The 18,557-nt window shown below is 51.2% G+C and overlaps 1 protein-coding gene across 1 annotated transcript in view; it reads left to right on the forward strand.

Moving 5' to 3' along the window:
* CACNA1B (calcium voltage-gated channel subunit alpha1 B) overlaps positions 1-18,557 on the forward strand; it is a 254,528-nt gene that overhangs the window by 84,703 nt on the left and 151,268 nt on the right. Inside the window, exons 4-6 of the mRNA XM_042052780.1 lie at positions 9,621-9,712; positions 12,020-12,172; positions 16,714-16,901. Coding sequence (XP_041908714.1) covers positions 9,621-9,712; positions 12,020-12,172; positions 16,714-16,901 — 433 coding nt within the window. The remainder of the gene's footprint in view (positions 1-9,620; positions 9,713-12,019; positions 12,173-16,713; positions 16,902-18,557) is intronic.

The raw sequence follows: 18,557 nt of genomic DNA on the forward strand, positions 1-18,557 counted from the left end.
CTTTCATTCGCTGGAACGGGAGCCCAGAGAGGTTTGGAGCCTCTTCTCTGGAGGTATCCAAACCCCATCGGGACACGGTCCTGGGTGACAGCTCCAGGGGACCCTGCTGGGCAGGGAGGTGGGACTGGATCATGGAATGTCACAGGTTGGAAGGGACCTTAAAGCTCATCCAGTGCCACCCCTGCCATGAGCAGGGACACCTCCCTCTATCCCAGGCTGCTGCAAGCCCCAATGTCCAGCCTGGCCTTGGGCACTGCCAGGGATCCAGGGGCAGCCCCAGCTGCTCTGGGCACCCTGTGCCAGGGCCTGCCCACCCTCCCAGGGAACAATTCCTTCCTGCTCTTCCTCTGAATTTCCCCTCTTTCAGATTTTGTTTGATGACCTGCAGTGCTCCCTTCCAGCTTGAGCCATTCTGTCATTCTGTGATTGCTGCCCAGGGAGTGTCTGTGAGCTCTGCTGGCTTTGGGAAGGGCATTTTGGTGCTGTACTGGGGGAGAAGGGATGGGTAACGTGGGGAAAGACGGGGTGGAAAAGGGGGAAAGCAGGATTGGCAACCCAATACCCAGGGAGAGTGTGACCATGGGCGTGTGTTGGTGTTGAGGTGATCCTTGGGGGTCACTAAATGTGGCCTTTGGGCACACAGAAGCTGTGCTGGCATCTCTGGATTCTGGCCCATGTTTACCTGGGTACATTGAGTTCTTTAGATTTCCTCTGCTCTGAGTTGTTGTTCCTCCCAATTCTCTTTATCCAAAGAATTCTGTGGTTTTGGAATCCTGTGCAAAGTAGTGGAGCACTGCTGCTCTCTCACAGACACTTTGTCATGTCCTAAAGGTTATAAATTCACTCAAGCATCCTCCTCTGGCTGCACATCTGGCAGCCTGGGCCTGTAACTCACAGCTGGGTCCCTCTTTCCCCAGCTTTGCCAGCGGGGAGTGGTGTGGTGGCTGTGGGAGCTCTGCTCCGACAGGGCAAGAACAAGGGTGAAAAAATAACAAAATTCCTTTGAGCTGTTGAGTTGGTCTAGGCTCAGTTTGAGTGGGGATGGGGAGATAATTCACCTCATGGCCCATTGGGACAGTGTTCCCAGGCTCTTGGTGGGGTTGTGCGGGGCCAGGAGTTGGACTTGGATGATCCCTGTGGATTCCTCCAGCTCAGGATATTTTGTAGGATATTCTGATTCTCTGAACTCCCCAGCAGGTTTGGGTGCTGGGAGCTTGCAGGCTGTGGTTCTTGCAGCTGACTGCAGCCAGAAGAGACTTTTTAATTAAAAAGAATTAAATTTTCTGGGAAGTCTCCTCTGTGGGGGTGTGAAGGGTCTCGTGGTGGTGGCAGAGGCAGCACCCACCTGCAACAGCCATGCACCTTCTCAGCTACAAAACTCAAATTTATCTATGCAAAACAGGGAAAAAATGGGATTTATTTGCTACATTCATGAATTACTGCTCCCCAGGCACCCAGCACAGGTGCTGTCATGGCTAAATTATCCTAAAAAACAGAAGGGAGGGAGTTACAATTTCTGGTTTCGATACTGAAGGAATAAATTCTGACTTTTCCCTGTCCACAGCCCAGCTTGCAACAGGTTTAAAGCACGCTGCAGATGGCTATGAAATTATTGCCAACAGCTACTCATTAGATTAGATGAGGCCCTGGGTTTATTTAGGAGAAGCAGATGGAGGGAATACACAATATTTTAGATGTCTTGGCAAACTGTGCTTTCCTTAGAACAACATTGCATGTTTGGTGTGAGAGTTCTGGCCAACAATAAAAAAACAAATGAAGAAAGAGGAATAATTATATCCCTTGAGGGGACAATAAGGTGTGTATTAAAAAGAGAAATATTATAGTGCAAGTCAGGTTAGAATATCTGAGGCCTTGTTTTAATCCTTGTGGCAAGAGGAGAGTTTTGGATTTTAGTTGAAAAATCTTTTTTGTGGCTCGTGGATAAAGCTTGAAAACCCAGGCCCAGCTGCCTCCAAAAGCTGAGGGATCACAAGGCAAAGAGAGAGTTTTCATTTCATTTTTTTAAGGATCTCATGAGCTTTTGGTGGTTTGGGGGCTGCCTGTCTGTGTGAGCACTGGCACCATGGGATGTCTGAGCGAGGGGCAGGTGGGAAAGTGCTGGGATTTGGGATCTCTGAGGCTGCAGGATGGGACAGGAGGTGTTTGAAGAATACCAAATCTCTTCTTGCTCAGGGCATTCATTGGGAAAACCTCCCCCAGAGCCCTCTCACCTTGGAGACAAAGGGTCCTGAGGCTCAGAACCAACTCCCTCCAAAGGGAAAATACTGTTCCCACTTGGAGAGGTACCTGATATCAGTGACCTGCCACGAGGTCTCCTTTCCCTCCTGACTGAGGTGTCCAGCACTGGCAGATGTTTTTCCTTCCCTTCTCTGGCTGCTGCTCCCACCCCTCTCCCAGCAGCACCAGGGGAAGGCTGAGCTCTTCTTCCCACCCGTTTTGTTTTGCTCTTCCAACACTGATGTGATTTGATAGCGCTGACATTTTCTGCCCAACTCGTGAACAGCTCCTGGGGGCTGGCCAAGTGCAGAGGGTGAGGTGGCTCTGCCTCCAAATAACACAGCCTTCGTCACAGCTCCCAGGGCAGCCTGGCAAGGAGCTGCTCCTCCGTGGTCCTGGAGGGAAGGAGGCTTGGGATGTGTTCTGGTGACTCAGAGCTCTCTCCTCCTGCAGTCTGTGCTGCCCTGTTAGCCCACCTGGCAGGAAAATCCATCCCCCATCCACCCACCAGCTGGCCTGTGCCCTTTGCTTTGTGCTTCCAGCTCGTGGAGAGCTCAGCCCTGCTCCTCCAGCATTGCTGGCACGGCTCTGAAGGGCAGTCTGGGTCTGGGTGACGTTTTTCACTCACCCAGGGCTCGGGAGTTTGTATTTTTTGGGAAAATGGCAGCGTTAAATCAAGGCAAAACTATTTGCAGGCTTGACAGGAATTGCTTCCACTAAAAAGGAAAACATATTTAAAGCCGGGAGTGCTTCATTTTAGAACTTGACAAATGAAACAATCCCCAAATGTTGTTCTGTTGCTCTCTCTCATTTACATCCCCTAAAGTAAAAATACTTGAAGCGTTTTGCTGATCCTGAAATTCCCCTTGAAGAGCCTTGTCTGCTACTGAGACAAAACCCTTCATGTCTTGATTGTGGGCTGGGTGACACCAGAATTCTCCAGGAAATGCTTTCTGCTCCCAGCTCCTGCCCTGGGGAACCTCTGGAACAACATTCTGGGATTCCCATTCCCAAGGGCAGAAAGCAGCGTCTCTCCTCGGAGCTGTTCACGGGGTGAGGCTGAAGGTGTGACCTCCTTTCCGAGCCCCACTGAAGTGCAGGATGGTTTTAACTCCTCTGTGTGAGCTCCCTGGGATCTTCTTGGCCGTGTGCATTTCCCTGCCAGCTGTCAGTGCTGATAGCAAAAGAGCCTCCTCTGCTGCTCTGCAGTGGGGCACGTCCCTGTCCCTGTCCTTAGCAGCACCAAGGACTGATTTGAGCAACTGCCTCACAATCAGAACATCTTCCTCCATCCCGGGCACCATCCAAGCCCTGCAAATCCTCATTTGGTGGATTTGAGTGGCCCTCCCTGCCTGGCTGGAGCAGAGGAGTGTCTGTCTCCAGATGCTTCCCTCCCTGTCTTCTCCCTGGAGCCTGGCTTGGGAATTATGCCCACAAAAGTGGGTTGCAGGTGGTTTGGGGAGGGGATTCTGTCCCTCTTTTTGCTCTGTCTCCTCCCAGGACTTGGGAGCGTGCAAAGAGGAGGAGGAGGGAGTTTGTGTTCACATGTGGGCACTGCTGGAGGCTGGTGGTGAATTTAGCGCTGGCTACAAGAGGCTCAAAACTGCACCTGTTTGGGGTGAAACCAGGGAATCACAGAATCCCAGAACAGCTGGGCTTGGAAGGGACCTCTGGAGATCATCCAGGCCAAGGCCGGGTCACCTGGAGCAGGTGACACTGGGATGTGTCCCGGTACGTTGGGAATGTCTCCAGAGAGGGAGGCTCCACAACTCCCTGGGCAGCTGTTCCAAGGCTCTGCTGCCCTCAGGGAAAGAATTTCCTCCTCGTGCTGATGTGGAACTCGTTGTGTTTTAGTTTATGGCCATTGCCCCTGGCCTGTTGCTGGGCACCGCTGAGCAGAGTCTGGCCCCATTCTCTGACACCCCTTGGAGACATTTATATGGGTTGATGGGATCCCCTCTGACCCTTCTCTTAGGGACGGGCTGTTTGTGCCTCTGAAGCCCTTTGCTGTCAAATACTGTGATTTCCTGGGTGTGCTTTATTTTGCCCTCTGTTCCCTTCGTGTCAGAGCTAAAAAGAGGTTCATCCCTCACCACAGCAAGGCTGTTTGGATGGATACAATCCCTCTGGGAACAACCACGTGCATCTGAGCCAGGGGATCAGCCCGAGGTGCTCTGTTGTAAGGAACGGCTGGGATCTGCCCGTTGTGCTGTTGATGTGAAAGTCAGGAGCGGGATTAGCTGGAATAGGCAGGGATTTGTTTGGATGCTCAGGCCTGGTGTTGGTGATCCAAAGGAGAGGCAGAGCTGCCAAGCTGGGCCCTTTGTGTGGGAGGGACAGGACAGCTGGTGGGGAGTCACCAGCGCAGGGTGGCAGTGCCACCCCAGCTGAACCTGGCACCGCCGTAAATTAAACGCTGCAATTAACACCTCACATCGACTTATCAGCCCAGACCTGGGCTCCACTCCGTGCCTTTGGGAGTCAAGATAAAGCTCCCACGCCATGGAATCAAACTGAGTGGGAAGGGACACCTTTCCAACTGCTCCGGTCACCGCGTGTCCCCGCTCTGGGCTGTGGCACTGCCAGGGCTGTCCCCCCAGGCCTGGCACAAGCCAGCAGAGCAGAGTGACAGCCACATCCCAGGGCATGGCCACGGGCACGCCTTGGCTGGACGCCTGTGCTGCCCTCGGCTCCTGGGTGGCCACATCCCTGGAGTGACACTGAGTGGCGTCGCCAGGCTGCGTGCGGGTGGCAGGAAGGTGACAACGGCTCATTCTGCTGTGCCCTGCAGCTGAGGGGGCTCTGAGCTGACAGAACCTCCTAAAACACTCCCTGCACCTCCTGCAGTGCTCAGTGGCTGCAGCTGGGTGGTTTCTCCCTTGGCCATGGGCTCCCTCCTCTCCAAACCTTCGTGATCTGCTTGGAAGCTACGGGGAAATTACCGGGGTGCCCTGGTGGCACAAAGTGCCAGGGATTGTGGCACCTCCTTCTCCGTGGTGCTGCCTGTTTGCTCTTGGTGCTCTGGTGGAGTTCAGTGCCACCATGATGCAAGATTTCTTTTCCCAATACCCGTGGGCAGCAGAGCAGACGTTGGGAAGGAGAGGGTGGATGACAGTGACGGATGGAAGCGACAGCCAGCCCGAAGGTGACCCCGCAGAGGGGGAAACACCTTTGAACTACTCAGCCAATCTTCATGAAGTGATTTATTTGGTTTGTCCCACTGGATTCCATTCCCAGGGGTCGCTGGGGCTTGTTAACCATTGGTGCTCAGTCAGGTTTTGGGAATGGGGGTGATTTACCGGAGTTTTCTCTCCCTCAGAGGTTTTGGGGTTGATGCTGCCAAGGTTTCTGTGTGGGTGGGGTTGAATCTGTGGCACAAAGTGACAATTGTTATTTCTTTTCATAAACCAGCTGCTGGTTTTATCCTTTTTGGGTTTTTTTTGTGGGAAGCTGTCTAGGGAGTGTTTGGTCTTTCCCCTAATCCTGCTGAAGGGATTGGTTTGGAACTTAGAAAGAAATGTTTGGGATAAGGTCTCTGAAAAATTTACTGTTCCCACTTATTTCTAGGGCTGGGGTTTATAAAAATTAGCAAGGTTACATTCAAATACCCACAAGTTATTCCAGTGATTCCTCCTCTGGAAGAACTGGTGAGATCCCATGGGAAGCAGTAATGGCTCTCAGGCGAGGTGGGGCTGCTCCTGAGGAGCAGGATTAGCTTTTCCCCACTCCAATCCTCAGGATTTGGAGCTCTGGGGTTAAACCTGAAGGAATTCCAAGGCATTTCCTTTGCACAGGGCTTCACTGAGAACGTTCATCACCTGTGTCTGGCAGCGTGGGTCTTGCTGAACCAGAACAAATCAATCCTGAGCTCCCAGATCCTTACAGGAAGGGGTTGCTAATTATTTATGTTATCAGAATGTTCAGGGAAGGAACTTTCCCTTCGTTCTTTGCTTTCTTTTATCCCCAGAGGAACAAGCTGCTTTTATAATTTATTCCAGGCTCTGCTGGAATAGAAGTCATCGAGCATTTATCCCACAGCTGGGCTGTCTCTGGGAAGAGCTGTCAGTCAGGGCTCCTCAGTGGAGGAGAGAGAGAGGAGAGCAGCTTTTAACCAAGGGATGGTGAAAATCAGGAGTGAGTGCCACGGTCCTGAGCCCCCAGGGAGGGCAGGATGGGTGCTCAGGTCCTCCCCAGCAGCATAAGAAGGAGAAAAGTTGGGTGTTTGGCCATCACAAAAAAGAAAACTTCCATGGAGGAGTTGATTTTGTTGTACTCAAACCCTTGGAAGTGGCAACATCCCAACCACATCCGATCTCTGTGTTTCTGCACAACCCACCAAGGCACAAAAATGGCTGCAGATCAAGGCATTCATCACCTAAAATCTGATTTTTTAAATTTTTTTTTTCACTTTTCCCAGCTGATTTCCTCTTCTGGCACTGGCTCCCCCACCACCTCTGCTTTGTTCTCAGCTGTTGGCTGAGCCAGGGATGCTCCAGCAGGATTTTGGGATGTGCCTGTCAGCTGGCTCCTTTGATCTCTGCATTTCTCTTATTTTTAAGGATCATTTCCCTTTTGTCCTGACCTAACTCACAGTGGCTTTTATGAGCTTTTGGAGGGAAAAAGTAAAGTGGTGCTTTGGCAAATGCCCCAGATGATGTTAATTAAGTTCTCCCCCTCACCGGGATGTTTTTCCAGCTTAGGGCACTGGAATCCTGTAAACGAATTTTGGTTTTGTGGGGGGAAAAGGCCCCATCCCCACCCTGGCACAGCTTCTGAGCTGCTTTGTTGTGCTCCAGCTGCTGCCCCTGGGTCCTTCCTGACATCCGGAGGCTTCCTGGGGTGGATGCTGACACCACAACACTCTTTAAAAGCCTCAGGGCCCCCTGTGCCCTGGTTCCACGGCTGGCACAGCCTGGCTGGGGCTGCAGAGCCATGGGGGTGAGCGTGGAGTGCCAGGAGGCTGCGGGATCCAGCCCTTCCCGCTTTGTCTGGAGCAGGGAAAGTGCTGGATGCCCAACCTGGCCTTTCTCAGCCTCTGCCTCGTTGGTCTGCAAGGTTCACATGGGGTGTTCAGCCCCAGAGCTGCTCCTCAGCACCTCAGTTTCTGCTGGAGAGACTCCAGAAGAGGCCACGGAGCTGCTCCAGGGCTGGAGCCAGGCTGGGAGAGCTGGGGGTGCTCACCTGGAGAAGGGAAGGCTCCAGGGAGAGCTCAGAGCCCCTTGCAGGGCCTAAAGGGGCTCCAGGAGAGCTGCAGAGGGACTGGGGACAAAGGCTGGAGTGCCAGGACAAGGGGGAATGGCTTCCCACTGCCAGAGGGCAGGGCTGGATGGGAGATTGGGAAGGAATTGTTCCCTGGGAGGGTGGGCAGGCCCTGACACAGGGTGCCCAGAGAAACCCAAACCATTCTATGATTTTTTTCCAGCTTTGTTCAGCCTGCAGCTGTTTTTTACCTCTCCAGACAACATCTGGGCTGTTTTGTTTTCCCAGAGTGCCTGATTCACGGGCAGAGGGAGCAGGGACAGCCCAGCCCTCCTGGGTGGTCTGTGGGATTTGGCTGGGATGGGATGGAATCCATGGAGCAGCCACGGGAAATGGTGGCTCTGGGGTGTCCCATGCAGGTTAACTGGGGGCTGACGGTGAAAACAACGTGGGAATCCATAACTTAAATGGCCAAACCCAAGAGTTTTCCTGAGAAAGGTGGTTTGTGTGTGTTGCCAGAGTTGGAACAGGCTGGATTTGATATCAAGCCTGTTAGGAAGAAAGCTCTGGAATGACAACTTCAACCCATTGGAGACTTTACTGGCACCCATTCCCTCCCATTTGCTCTTTGAATTCAAAACCAAAATAAGGGCATGAAGGACCCTTTCCCTCAGCTTGTCCCGAGCCTGGTGACAGCACAAATCCATCCTGGCTCTCTGGAGGCTGATTGTGCTGTTGGGAACAACCTCCAAGGTGGATGTTCAGGTTTATCCCTGCCCGTGTTACTCCCACACTGCACAGGTCTGTAAGTGAGCAATTAAACCGTGGGGATGGAGGGAAGGGAGCAGAGGATGAAATTAGAAGTCTCTGCATGTGCTGGTTCTTGGTTTAAAGCGTCTCCTGTTGCTTGTGCTCAAACTGCATCCATGGAGCTGATGTCATGGGAATTTTAAGGTCGTGAAAATGTGGGAACAGGTGTCCTATAGAATAAATACTCAGCTCCTCAGGACCTGGCTTGCTTCTGCCTGCTGCCATCCAACATCCCAGCAGGTTTTTTTCCTGACCTCCAGCACCTCCTGCTGATGGAGTCTGGCCCTTTCCGCCCAGCAATGCTGAGCCTGCTCTTCCCTAGGCCAGGCTTGGCAGTGGGGCTAAGTCAGTCAGTAAGTCAAGGACAGGGATTTATCCCGGGAGTGCTCCCTGCGCTGCCACGGCCTCCTCCGCTGGGTTTGCAGGCATCCTGCGCAGGTCAGAGTGCAATTATACAGCTGGGTTGGGAAAATTCTGCTTTCCCTTGGATTTGTTTTCATGGTGGCTGATTGCTGCTGGATGCTCAGCAGCCTGGTGTCAAGAAACTGAGGAATAAAGGGCTCCTGTTATTAAGAAACTGAGGGAAAAGAGCTTTTGTTATCAGGAGACTGAGCAAAAAGAGCTCCTCTTAGCAAGAAAATGGGAAAAAAGGCCTCCGGTTAGCAAGAAAGTGGGGAAAAAAGCTCCTGTCACCAGGAAAGTGAGGAAAAGGGGCTCCTGTTATCAGGAAAGTGAGGAAAAACAAGTTTCCATTATTCCTTGTGGACACTGGGACAATATTTCTTCCCTTGCTGTGCCCTAAACCAGGGAATCCATTTCGTTTTCTGTGCAGAGCATCCCATTTTTAAGACTCCTTCTGCTCTGGGGGCTGAATTTCGTGGGGTGTCTGACCCACACCCTGCTCTCTGCACGTTCTCCTCCAAGGAGATGCTTGGAACAAAAATTAATTTCACACACAGAGAGGAAGGAAACCATGAGCAGAAACTGCTGCAGGTGTTGGGAGACGCCAGACATCAAACGGAGCGACTTGTGGGTTTATTATGGGAAGTTCTGGCAGGTGATTCCCAGCATAACTGAGGGGTTTAGTTCCCTCCCTCCGTCTCCTTTTGGGGTGAGCTGTCCTGTGGCACAGGGTGCAGCTCTTCAGTGCCCTGATGATGTTCCAGTGGCCTCTTAAACAGGCAGAGATTGGGGATTTTCCTACAGCAGCCCCGGAGTTTTTGGGAGTTGATGGCTTTCAGGGATCACAGGTACAGGCCCAACGAAGTCTAAAGCAGCTCCAATATTTGCTGCTTTTACACCACACTTACCCACGCTTTGGAAAGAGGAATTTGCAGTTAATCTCATTTATTTTTTTGCCTTTTTCCCTTCAGGATTCTGGCGACTGCTGGGACTGATTTTGACCTGCGGACCCTGCGAGCCGTGCGGGTGCTGCGGCCCCTGAAACTTGTGTCGGGAATCCCAAGTGAGTGTGGTGACAACGTCGTGTCACAGCCCAAGTGCTCTGTGGATTTGGGGTGTTACTGCTTTTCTGAGCCACATTTTCTTCTCCTGGCTCTTTGGGGTCAGTGGCTCCTGCCCCTTTTTGGGGTCTGGGTGTCTCTCATCCCATTTTGTGCTGATTTCAGTGCTGCGCTCCCAGATCTGCAAGTGAGGGGCAGGGATTTGTCCTAGGATCCCTTTGCCTTCGGGGGTGAATGAATTCTCTGGGGTGTGAAGACCTGAGAGCTGAATTTTGCAGCTTTCAGGCTTTTCAGCTTGGATCTTCTGATGGTTTTGATCAGCTGAGCTTCTTGTGCCAGGGATTTTACCCTTTTAATATGGGGGAAAAATAAAGGGAAAAGAGCAGGTGGGATTTAGCCTTCCCTACTCAACTTTAGGTATTTTATGTGTGAGCCTGAAGGGTCTGAGTGCTCCAGTGAGGAGCTGCATCCTGCCCTGAAACCATCCCAGTGCTCACACCGTGGTTTCTGCCTTTTTATTTGTCACAGTCATAGCTCTGTCCCCCAGCAGGGATCACTTCCAGGAGCTGTTTCATTTCTGGATGTGGAATAAAGAGATTTTTACCCTCCAGCAGGAGCTGCTGCAAGGAGCTGCAGCACTGTGGGATGTTCTGGTGTCCTCTGCATTAACCTGGGGACAATGACAGCACCAAAAATTCCTGAAATCAGGATCCATTCATGGGCAGGGCTTCAATCTGAATTCCCACCCAGGAGAGATCCTTGGAAAGGTGGCATTTGTTTGTCTCCAACGAGGAGATGCTGCTGGCTGGTATTTCCTGGACCTTTTGCCTGGGCAAGGCATGGTAATGAGGGTCTGAGGATGTCCCAGAACTGAGGTGGCCCCTCAGAGCTGGCCCTGTCCTGGCGTGGGGGACATTTTCCCACCTGGGGACGTCTCCTGGACCAGCACAACATTTCCCCACAATATTTGCTCTCAGGTTTTTAGTGATGTGGTGAAAGCTGAACATTTTATGGTCGTTGTGTTTTTTTTCCTGTAGTAAATACACAACCTCGAGGTGCAACCACCCAAAACCACGGAATATTCTTCTCTTTAAACCCTCAGCATTTTTCCCATCAAAGACACCTTGATGCTTTTTAAAATGTCTGTGCCCATCTTGGTCTCGCTGGTGCTGTACAAGGTGGCAGGACAAGGATGGTCCCTCACCCCCCACCCCTCAGGACAGGCCAGCGAGGGAGGTGCTGCCCATCACTGCAGGGTTTTTGTGGTGTGCAGGGCGTTATCTGCCAGCCTTTCTCGCCTTATCTCACCTGGCTTTAATTGAAAATGAGTGTCAGGGCTGCTGGATGATGGAGAGCCTGAGGACAGGGTTTGTTCCTGCAGAGCAGGGTGCGATGGGGACAGCGTTGAGGCTGTTCTGGTTGTGGAGGGAGAGGCAGCTCCTGAGCGCCCCAGACTCTGTGGGACAGGGGGATCACACCCATCCACGGGGTTTTCCTTCCCTCCTCCACTTTCAAGCTAAGTGGCACCATCAGGTGCTGGGAAATTCTCTCTTTGCCCTCACTCTGAGTTTCTCAGGACAGGTTTTCACTGCAGTGCAGATCTCTCCAAGAAACACCTTAACCTTCCTCCCAAAGAGAGCCTTGTGTGAATAAACACAAATCGGAATTTATTTTGGAAAATATCTGTAAGAGACCCCGGTGCAGCTAAATAATAGTATTATTTAAATTGTATTAATTTAATAAATAATTGTATTAGCTGAGGTTTGAGCTCCTGCTAAGGTCTCACTTCCAACACAGTCAGATAATAATGGTAATAACAATATTTAGCACCAATTTCTTAATTACTGCTCAGTTCAGCTGCTGTTGGAATTTAGTGGGATAAAGCTGACACTTCCAGCATGTCTGTGGAGAACAGGGAGTGAGCTTTTCATCCACTTGATCTACAACAGGCTGGTTTGCTTGGCCCTAAGGAGTCCCAGGTAGGGTTCAAAGGTGCACAATTGCCCTGGTTCAGCTCCAGGCTGAGTCTTGGGACTCTGGCAGCTTCAGGAAAAATCCTTTTAGTGCCTCTGAAGCTTAAAAACCCCATTGAATCTGTCAGCTGAAGGAAAGCCACCAGAAAAGGAGAGCCCCCAATTGTCTCTCCTGCTCCTATGGCAGGAAATGTGTTTAAAGCAGTGTGGGAGAGCAGCATTGCTCGCTATCGCCAGTCCCAAATTGTCCCTTGGACAGCCCCTCTCTCCCACCTTCTCTCCAACCCCATGTCCTTGTTTTCCTTCCCTCCCTGAGGTGTTTTTGTGTCCCCCCAGGCCTGCAGGTTGTCCTCAAGTCCATCATGAAGGCCATGGTGCCCTTGCTGCAGATTGGGTTGCTCCTCTTCTTTGCCATCGTGATGTTTGCCATCATCGGGCTGGAGTTCTACATGGGCAAATTCCATAAAACCTGCTTTTCCAACGAGACAGGTGAGCTCTGCCCTTTGGATCTTTCTATCCTGCTTCCCTGTTGCTTTTCCTTTGGCCTCTTCCACATTCCCTGCCTTCTCTCCCTCTTTAGCCACGTATTTTGAGAGTTACCAGAATTTTGTGCCCACCCTGCATGGACTGGGACAGATTCTCCTCTCTCTGATGCCCCTGGGCTGCTCCCAGTCTGCCTAAGAGTGAGATGAAAAATTCTTTTGGGATAGGAGGCCCTAAGAACTTTCACAGCAGAAGCCCAGAACCAAATTCCTGTTGTTTGATTTTATTCTTCAGTGTCTGTTTGCATTTTCATTGGGTTCTGCTTTATGCGCCCAGAGTTTCCTGGGAAGGTTTCTGGGCAAACTTTGGTGTGGAACAGTAAAAGATCAAAAAGTCTGGGAGCAACCAAAAAATAAAAGGACGATAAATGGGAGGTAAGGAGTCCTTTGATGGAGAAAGGATAAAAATGACCTTCAGAGAAGGGAAATTGGGCACTGGAGAGTGAATGATGTGTGTGCCTGTGACTGAGCAATAAACCCCGTAAAATGGAGGCAGAGAAGGATGATCCCAGAGAGTCTTGGCTGGGAACAGCTGTGTCAAATCATGGAATCATGGAATGGTTTGGGCTGGGAGGGACCTTAAAGATCATCTTGTTCCACCCCATTCCTTTATAGTAGTGTTAATATGTTTATTTTCTGATAACACACATAAAAATACTGTCCTTGTCTCCAAACCATTGCATTTTAAGGTGCAATTGACTTTCTTTAAACACAGCCTTCTATTTTCACTTGTTATCGCTAATAGGTCTTAATATTGATTTATTTCCGTGCAATCCAGTGGTGATAAAACAATGTCCCTGCCAAATCTCAGAGCTTTCTGATGGGAGCACTTTAATACACTCAGTGTACACAGAGATTTGCAAAGGGAGTTCTTGCTCGAGTTCCTATGGAATGCTGGAAAAACATAACGCAGGTCACGGAAGACCGTCGGGAGTTACGGTTTGTGAGAAAATCCCAGCGATTCCTGGAGGAAATGAGTTTTTGGACTGGATTTGTAGGAGGAAAAAGCCTCTTTGTGGGTAGTGTGGCCCCTGCGAGGGGCTGCAGCAGTGAGGACAGGGGGACAGGGACAGCGGTGACGATATTGGTGTGGAGGAAGCAGCAGAGTTTGTGCCGAGGTGGTGGGGAGGATGAAATCCTGAGCAGGCCGGGGTTTCCTAGGAGCATTTCCAGGTCTGTTAAACTGCAGACGGGGTGGGGGATGTTTGTGCATCCTCTGTGTGCAGGAGGCAGCCAGAGCCCGAGGCTCTCCCTCACGGCTGACACCTGCAGCAGGGAGGATTTTCTTCTCCCCCAGAACCTCGCAAGTGCAAAAGCGAAACATCACCCCCAGAGTGATGGACTTAGCTCCCTGCAAAGACTGCGTGCTCCCTGCAGACTCATCTCTGCCATCAGTGGGGACCAAGAGGTCTCCATGCCAGGTTTTGGGGACCAAGGACAGGTTTTTGTCACGGGTGATGTCGTGTGTAAGCGCCTCTTGCTGGCTGGGTGCGTTCCAGCCCGGAATTGGGAGTGCAGCCGAAGCTCTGCTGCCTGTGCTGCATTTCTCTGCATGGCAGCAGCTGCCAGCTCGGTGGGAGCTGTGGCTCAGCTCCCAAATCCCCTCACCAGGAGGGGGAAAGTGCCTGTGCCCTGGTCACTCCGTGCTCCGAGGCTGCCAAGCTGGATTTGGGTGAGTTATGGGGATCCATTCCAGCTGCTGGGCGGGAAATGGTGTTTCTGGAAAGGAGACTGGGGGAGGCTTCCTGGCACTGCATCCCCAGGGAGCAGAGCAGCAGAGCAGCCACAAAGCTTTTTAAAACCTAAAGTGCTCCTCATCCCCACAGAGGTGCATTAAGGAGCCCAGGCAGAGACCACGGGCTCTGAACCGGCCTGAGCAGGGAAATGTGAACTTATTAAAGAGATGCCTCTGGCAGCGGCCGGGAAATGGGAGGAGGGAAAGCTGCTCGTGCTTCTTGCTGTTCCAAATCCCCAAAGTGAGCAAACCCCTGGGATTTTTCCTGGAATCAGGAGCTGCACGAGAGGTACCAGCTGGGCATCGTGAAGGGCACCGAGCAGCGGTGTCAACACCGAGTGTTGCTCTGCTGAGTCAATAGCCTGGGTAGGTCAGGGCACCAAACTGGCACCAAAATATGGCCAAAGGGTTATTCAAGGCCTTTCCCCCTCAGCCTGAGTGTTCTAAGCTGGAAACATGTCATTATTTTAATGGAAATTGGGCAAAACTCAGTGTCAGTGCATGCTCCAGTCTTGTTTCCCTCTCCCTGCACCCTCCTTGCTGTCCTGTTCTGCTGACACTAGATTATTTTGAAGCACCTGACCCAGCCCAAGTGCTACTCCAGGAGAAAGGGCATCACATTTATTTCCCATTTTTCCTTGAGATTCATCTTTCCTCTGTCTCTCCAGCCATAAGGAGTAAGGGCCAGTTTTGGTCACTGCTTTAAAAAGGAAAAAATCCCCCCTTCCCACCCCTTTGTGGTGGATGTGCACTGTGTTTTCAGAGAATTCCCTGGCAGCAAAAGGCCAAACTGAAATGAAACTGGATCCTTTTTCCACAAATGGTCTGCAGGAGCCAGCTTTGGCATTTTCTTCTCTCACCAAGCCCTCGTGAGAGCCTGTGGTGACCCATATGGGAGCTGGAGCTTTGCCCTGCACCGAGGCATTGAGTCAACAGGGAAGTGTCCCATATATATTTATATAAATCCACGCACACTTCGATCCTGCTCCACAGTGACAATTTTGTTTTCCTCCTGCAGGCTCTGCTCTGTGGAATGATTATTCCTAATTCTCGTTAGGGCTGCTGCTGCTTTTCCCCCGGTGAATTGGATTTTGTTCTGTTTGCTGCTCCATTACCAACCATAACGTGTCCCTTTAAAAACCCTTAAAAAACCCTTTAATCCTTCCCCAGTCGCAGCTCTCCAAACAGGCTATGACTTGGGATTTTTGTTTACTCCAAAAACCCAGCGCTGGAGTTTTCCAAGCTGCTCTGGATGGCTGCAACCCTTCCCAGCTGAGCCTGGAAGATGCTGGGCGCCCTCCTGGCCATTCCTGGTTGTCCTTCCCCGGCAGATTTATCCACCTTGGCCTTCTCTGGGTCTGCAATGAAACTCAGCAGAGAAGCACCATCCCACAAGGATTATTTCCCTGCCACATGTGCTGCATTTGGAGCAAAAATGTGGAGCCTGGGCAATTTTGGGGCAGTCCACACCCCAAAATTGGCACTGGTGTGGAAGGTGCCCTTTTGATTTCATGTTATAGAGCCAATATTTAGCACTTTGGGGTGTTTGAGGTGTGTCCCATTCCCAAAGCCCTGCTTTTACCACGCTCTTGGTTTTATTTTTTTGTGGTGTTTTTGGGGCTTTTTTGTGTGTGTGGTATTTTTGTGCTGCTCTTACACCATTTCCAGGCCTCTCAGATGTTTTGAACTGTCATGAGCCAGGAATTATTTGCAGTTTGGAAGCCTCTTCTCCCAGCTAACAGGTGGCAGGACGACAGGAAATGGCCTCAAGTTGCACCATGGGAGGTTTAGACTGGAGATTTGGGGAAATTTCCTCACTGAAGGGGTGGTCAGGCACTGGAAGGAGCTGCCCAGGGTGGAGTCCCCATCCCTGGAAGTGCTCAAAAACATGTGGATGGGGCACCTGGGGACATGGGTTAGTGGTGCTGCACTGATGATGTCACTTGATGATCTTGGAGGTCTTTTCCAACCTAAACAATTCCACGATGTGAGATGGCAAACTGCGAATTTTGGGTGCTTCAGGGACGGCTCTGCTCCACCCTGCACTAACCCATCTCTCACAGCCCAGCAATGTGGAAACTTTTCCACGTCCATAGTGGCACAAAGAAACCCAAAATGTGAATTTAATCCTTGCAGTGGTGCCAGGAGGATGCAGCAGCACCAGGCAGGAACTACTCAGGATGGTTTCAGTAATTTTCAGGATGATTCCAATCAGGAATTTTCCAGGATGGTTTCAGTCAGGAACTTCTCAGGATGGTTTCAATCAGGAACTTTCCAGGATGGTTTTAATCAGGAACTTCTCAGGATGGTTTCAGTAATTTTCAGGATGATTCCAATCAGGAATTTTCCAGGATGGTTCCAGTCAGGAACTTTCCAGGATGGTTCCAGTCAGGAACTTCTCAGGATGGTTTCAGTAATTTTCAGGATGATTCCAATCAGGAATTTTCAGGATGGTTTCAGTCAGGAACTTCTCGGGATGGTTCCAGTAATTTCCAGGATGGTTCCAGTCAGGAACTTTCCAGGATGGTTCCAGTCAGGAACTTCTCAGGATGGTTTCAGTAATTTTCAGGATGATTCCAATCAGGAACTTTTCAGGATGGTTCTAATCAGGAACTTCTCAGGATGGTTCCAGTCAGGAAATTCTCGGGATGGTTCCAGTAATTTTCAGGATGGTTCCAGTCAGGAACTTCTCAGGATGGTTTCAGTGATTTTCAGGATGGTTCCAGTCAGTACCTTCTCTTCCCTCTCTGCAGGTGAGGAGGTGGGAGATTTTCCCTGTGGAGAGGAGCCTCCTGCCAGGCAGTGTGAGAGCGGGACCACGTGCAGGGAGTACTGGCAGGGCCCCAACTATGGCATCACCAACTTTGACAACATCCTCTTCGCCGTGCTCACGGTCTTCCAGTGCATCACCATGGAGGGCTGGACCGACATCCTCTACAACGTGAGTCCTCTGCTGGGGCTGGGGGTGTTGGTTGGGAAAAGATGGTTCTGGGAGAAGAAATTAATTTAGTTTGTGTGGTTTTCACCTCCTGCTCCCCTGGTTTTCAGGAGGATTGTTCCTGTTTTCCTGAGGGGCTGTTTCTGGTTGAATCCGTGGTGCTTTGAGGCTGCAGATGGGATGTGTGGTGGCAGTGGGGTGGTGCCAGTGTTGGTGTCACCCCAAGGTGCTCCTGTGCTCTGCTGGGTGAGTCGGAGCAGGTTCTCACAGTGCCCCACAGAAAATCCAAACTGTACAAAACTGGGTGGCAAAAGCAGCAACTCCTTAATATTCTGTACCTGGAGGTTTCCTCTCCTGATGGGTGTAGTCCTTGTTGATCAAACTTGTGATTCTGAGCTCCAGGACTGGTTTTGGTTAGTCCAGTCCAGTTTTACAGAGCTCTGTCACTCACCTTCACCCCTGGTGTGACTCTGTGGGCTGCACAGAGGATGCACCAGGCTGGATTTCCCTGCCTCCTGCAAGGCAGGACCACGACTGTCACAACCTCTTGGCTGGCCAGTTTTGCTCTTCCCAGTTTGACAAAGAGCCAGACAATGCCACCCAGCCTCTGCTGGCTTCCAGGCAGTGCAATGCTCTCCTTTGAGGGCGTAGTTTCTGTGGGAAAATCCCAAAGTTGGGCATTCCTGATGCCCTCAGCCCATTTCTCTGGCTGGAGGGATGATGCTGAAGTGTTCTCCCTCACAGACTCCAGACCCATGCTGGGCCCTTTCAGTCCTTCCTGGGAGGGTTTCTGTAGCAGCAGGAAAGGATTATCCTCAGCCACAGCAATTGCCAGGTACAATTCTGCTGTGTTTGGAGCCAATAAATCTGATTTATTCCCTTCTCCCTCTGCTGCTCAGTTCCTCCATCTATTCCCAGTCTCTGACCACTTAAATCCATCTCTAGAAGATTTCCCCGTTACATTTCTCCCCTCACCCTGAAGCTTCCCTGCACCAGCAGTTTCTCCCCTCCTCATTCAGCATTCCTGCTCCTTCCTGCTGGTGCCAAGTGTTGTAAGAAGAGCCCATTAGCATCCTGGCTGGGATTGATTAATCAATATGTGGTGTATGAGATCATCTTCTCCCACCCTGCCTCTGGTACCACACGCAGAACCCCGAGCTTACCATGGGGGTATTGATTTTGGGGGTTGCTTTGAAGCTGTTGTAGTTGCATTCCAGATACCCATTAATCTAATTGGGAACAGGTGCCTGAAGCACCTGCAGGGTTGGATTTGTTGTGTCTGAGACCTCAGCTTAGGGTTTGATGCTGGGATCTGGCAGATCTGAGGGGCTCTGGATGTTCTGGTGGAGGGTGAGTGGTTTGTGCTGTGCCACGGGACACTCAGCAGAAGTAACTCCCTGTCCCTTGTCCCTGAGGGCTGTCACCCCCTCCCTGTGCTGCTCTGCTGGCTGAGAACCTGGCTGTGCTTTTGCAGGTTGGAAACTGAGAGAAGCTGTGGGTGGGGAAGATCCTCTCTGTGCAGTCCTCAGCTTTTTCACAGCTTCAGTCATGTGCTGGTTTCTGGCCACTTGTTTGTTGGTTTGGTGTCATCTGTGCCTACTCCAAGTTCATCAGACTGAAAAAGGAGACAAAAGCCCAGATTATACTGCAGCAGTGACT

This window comes from Corvus kubaryi, unplaced genomic scaffold (assembly GCF_017639235.1).
Source record: "Corvus kubaryi isolate FWS band 111438036 unplaced genomic scaffold, C.kubaryi_AGA036_p1.0 78, whole genome shotgun sequence".
NCBI classification, from domain to species: Eukaryota; Metazoa; Chordata; class Aves; order Passeriformes; family Corvidae; genus Corvus; species Corvus kubaryi.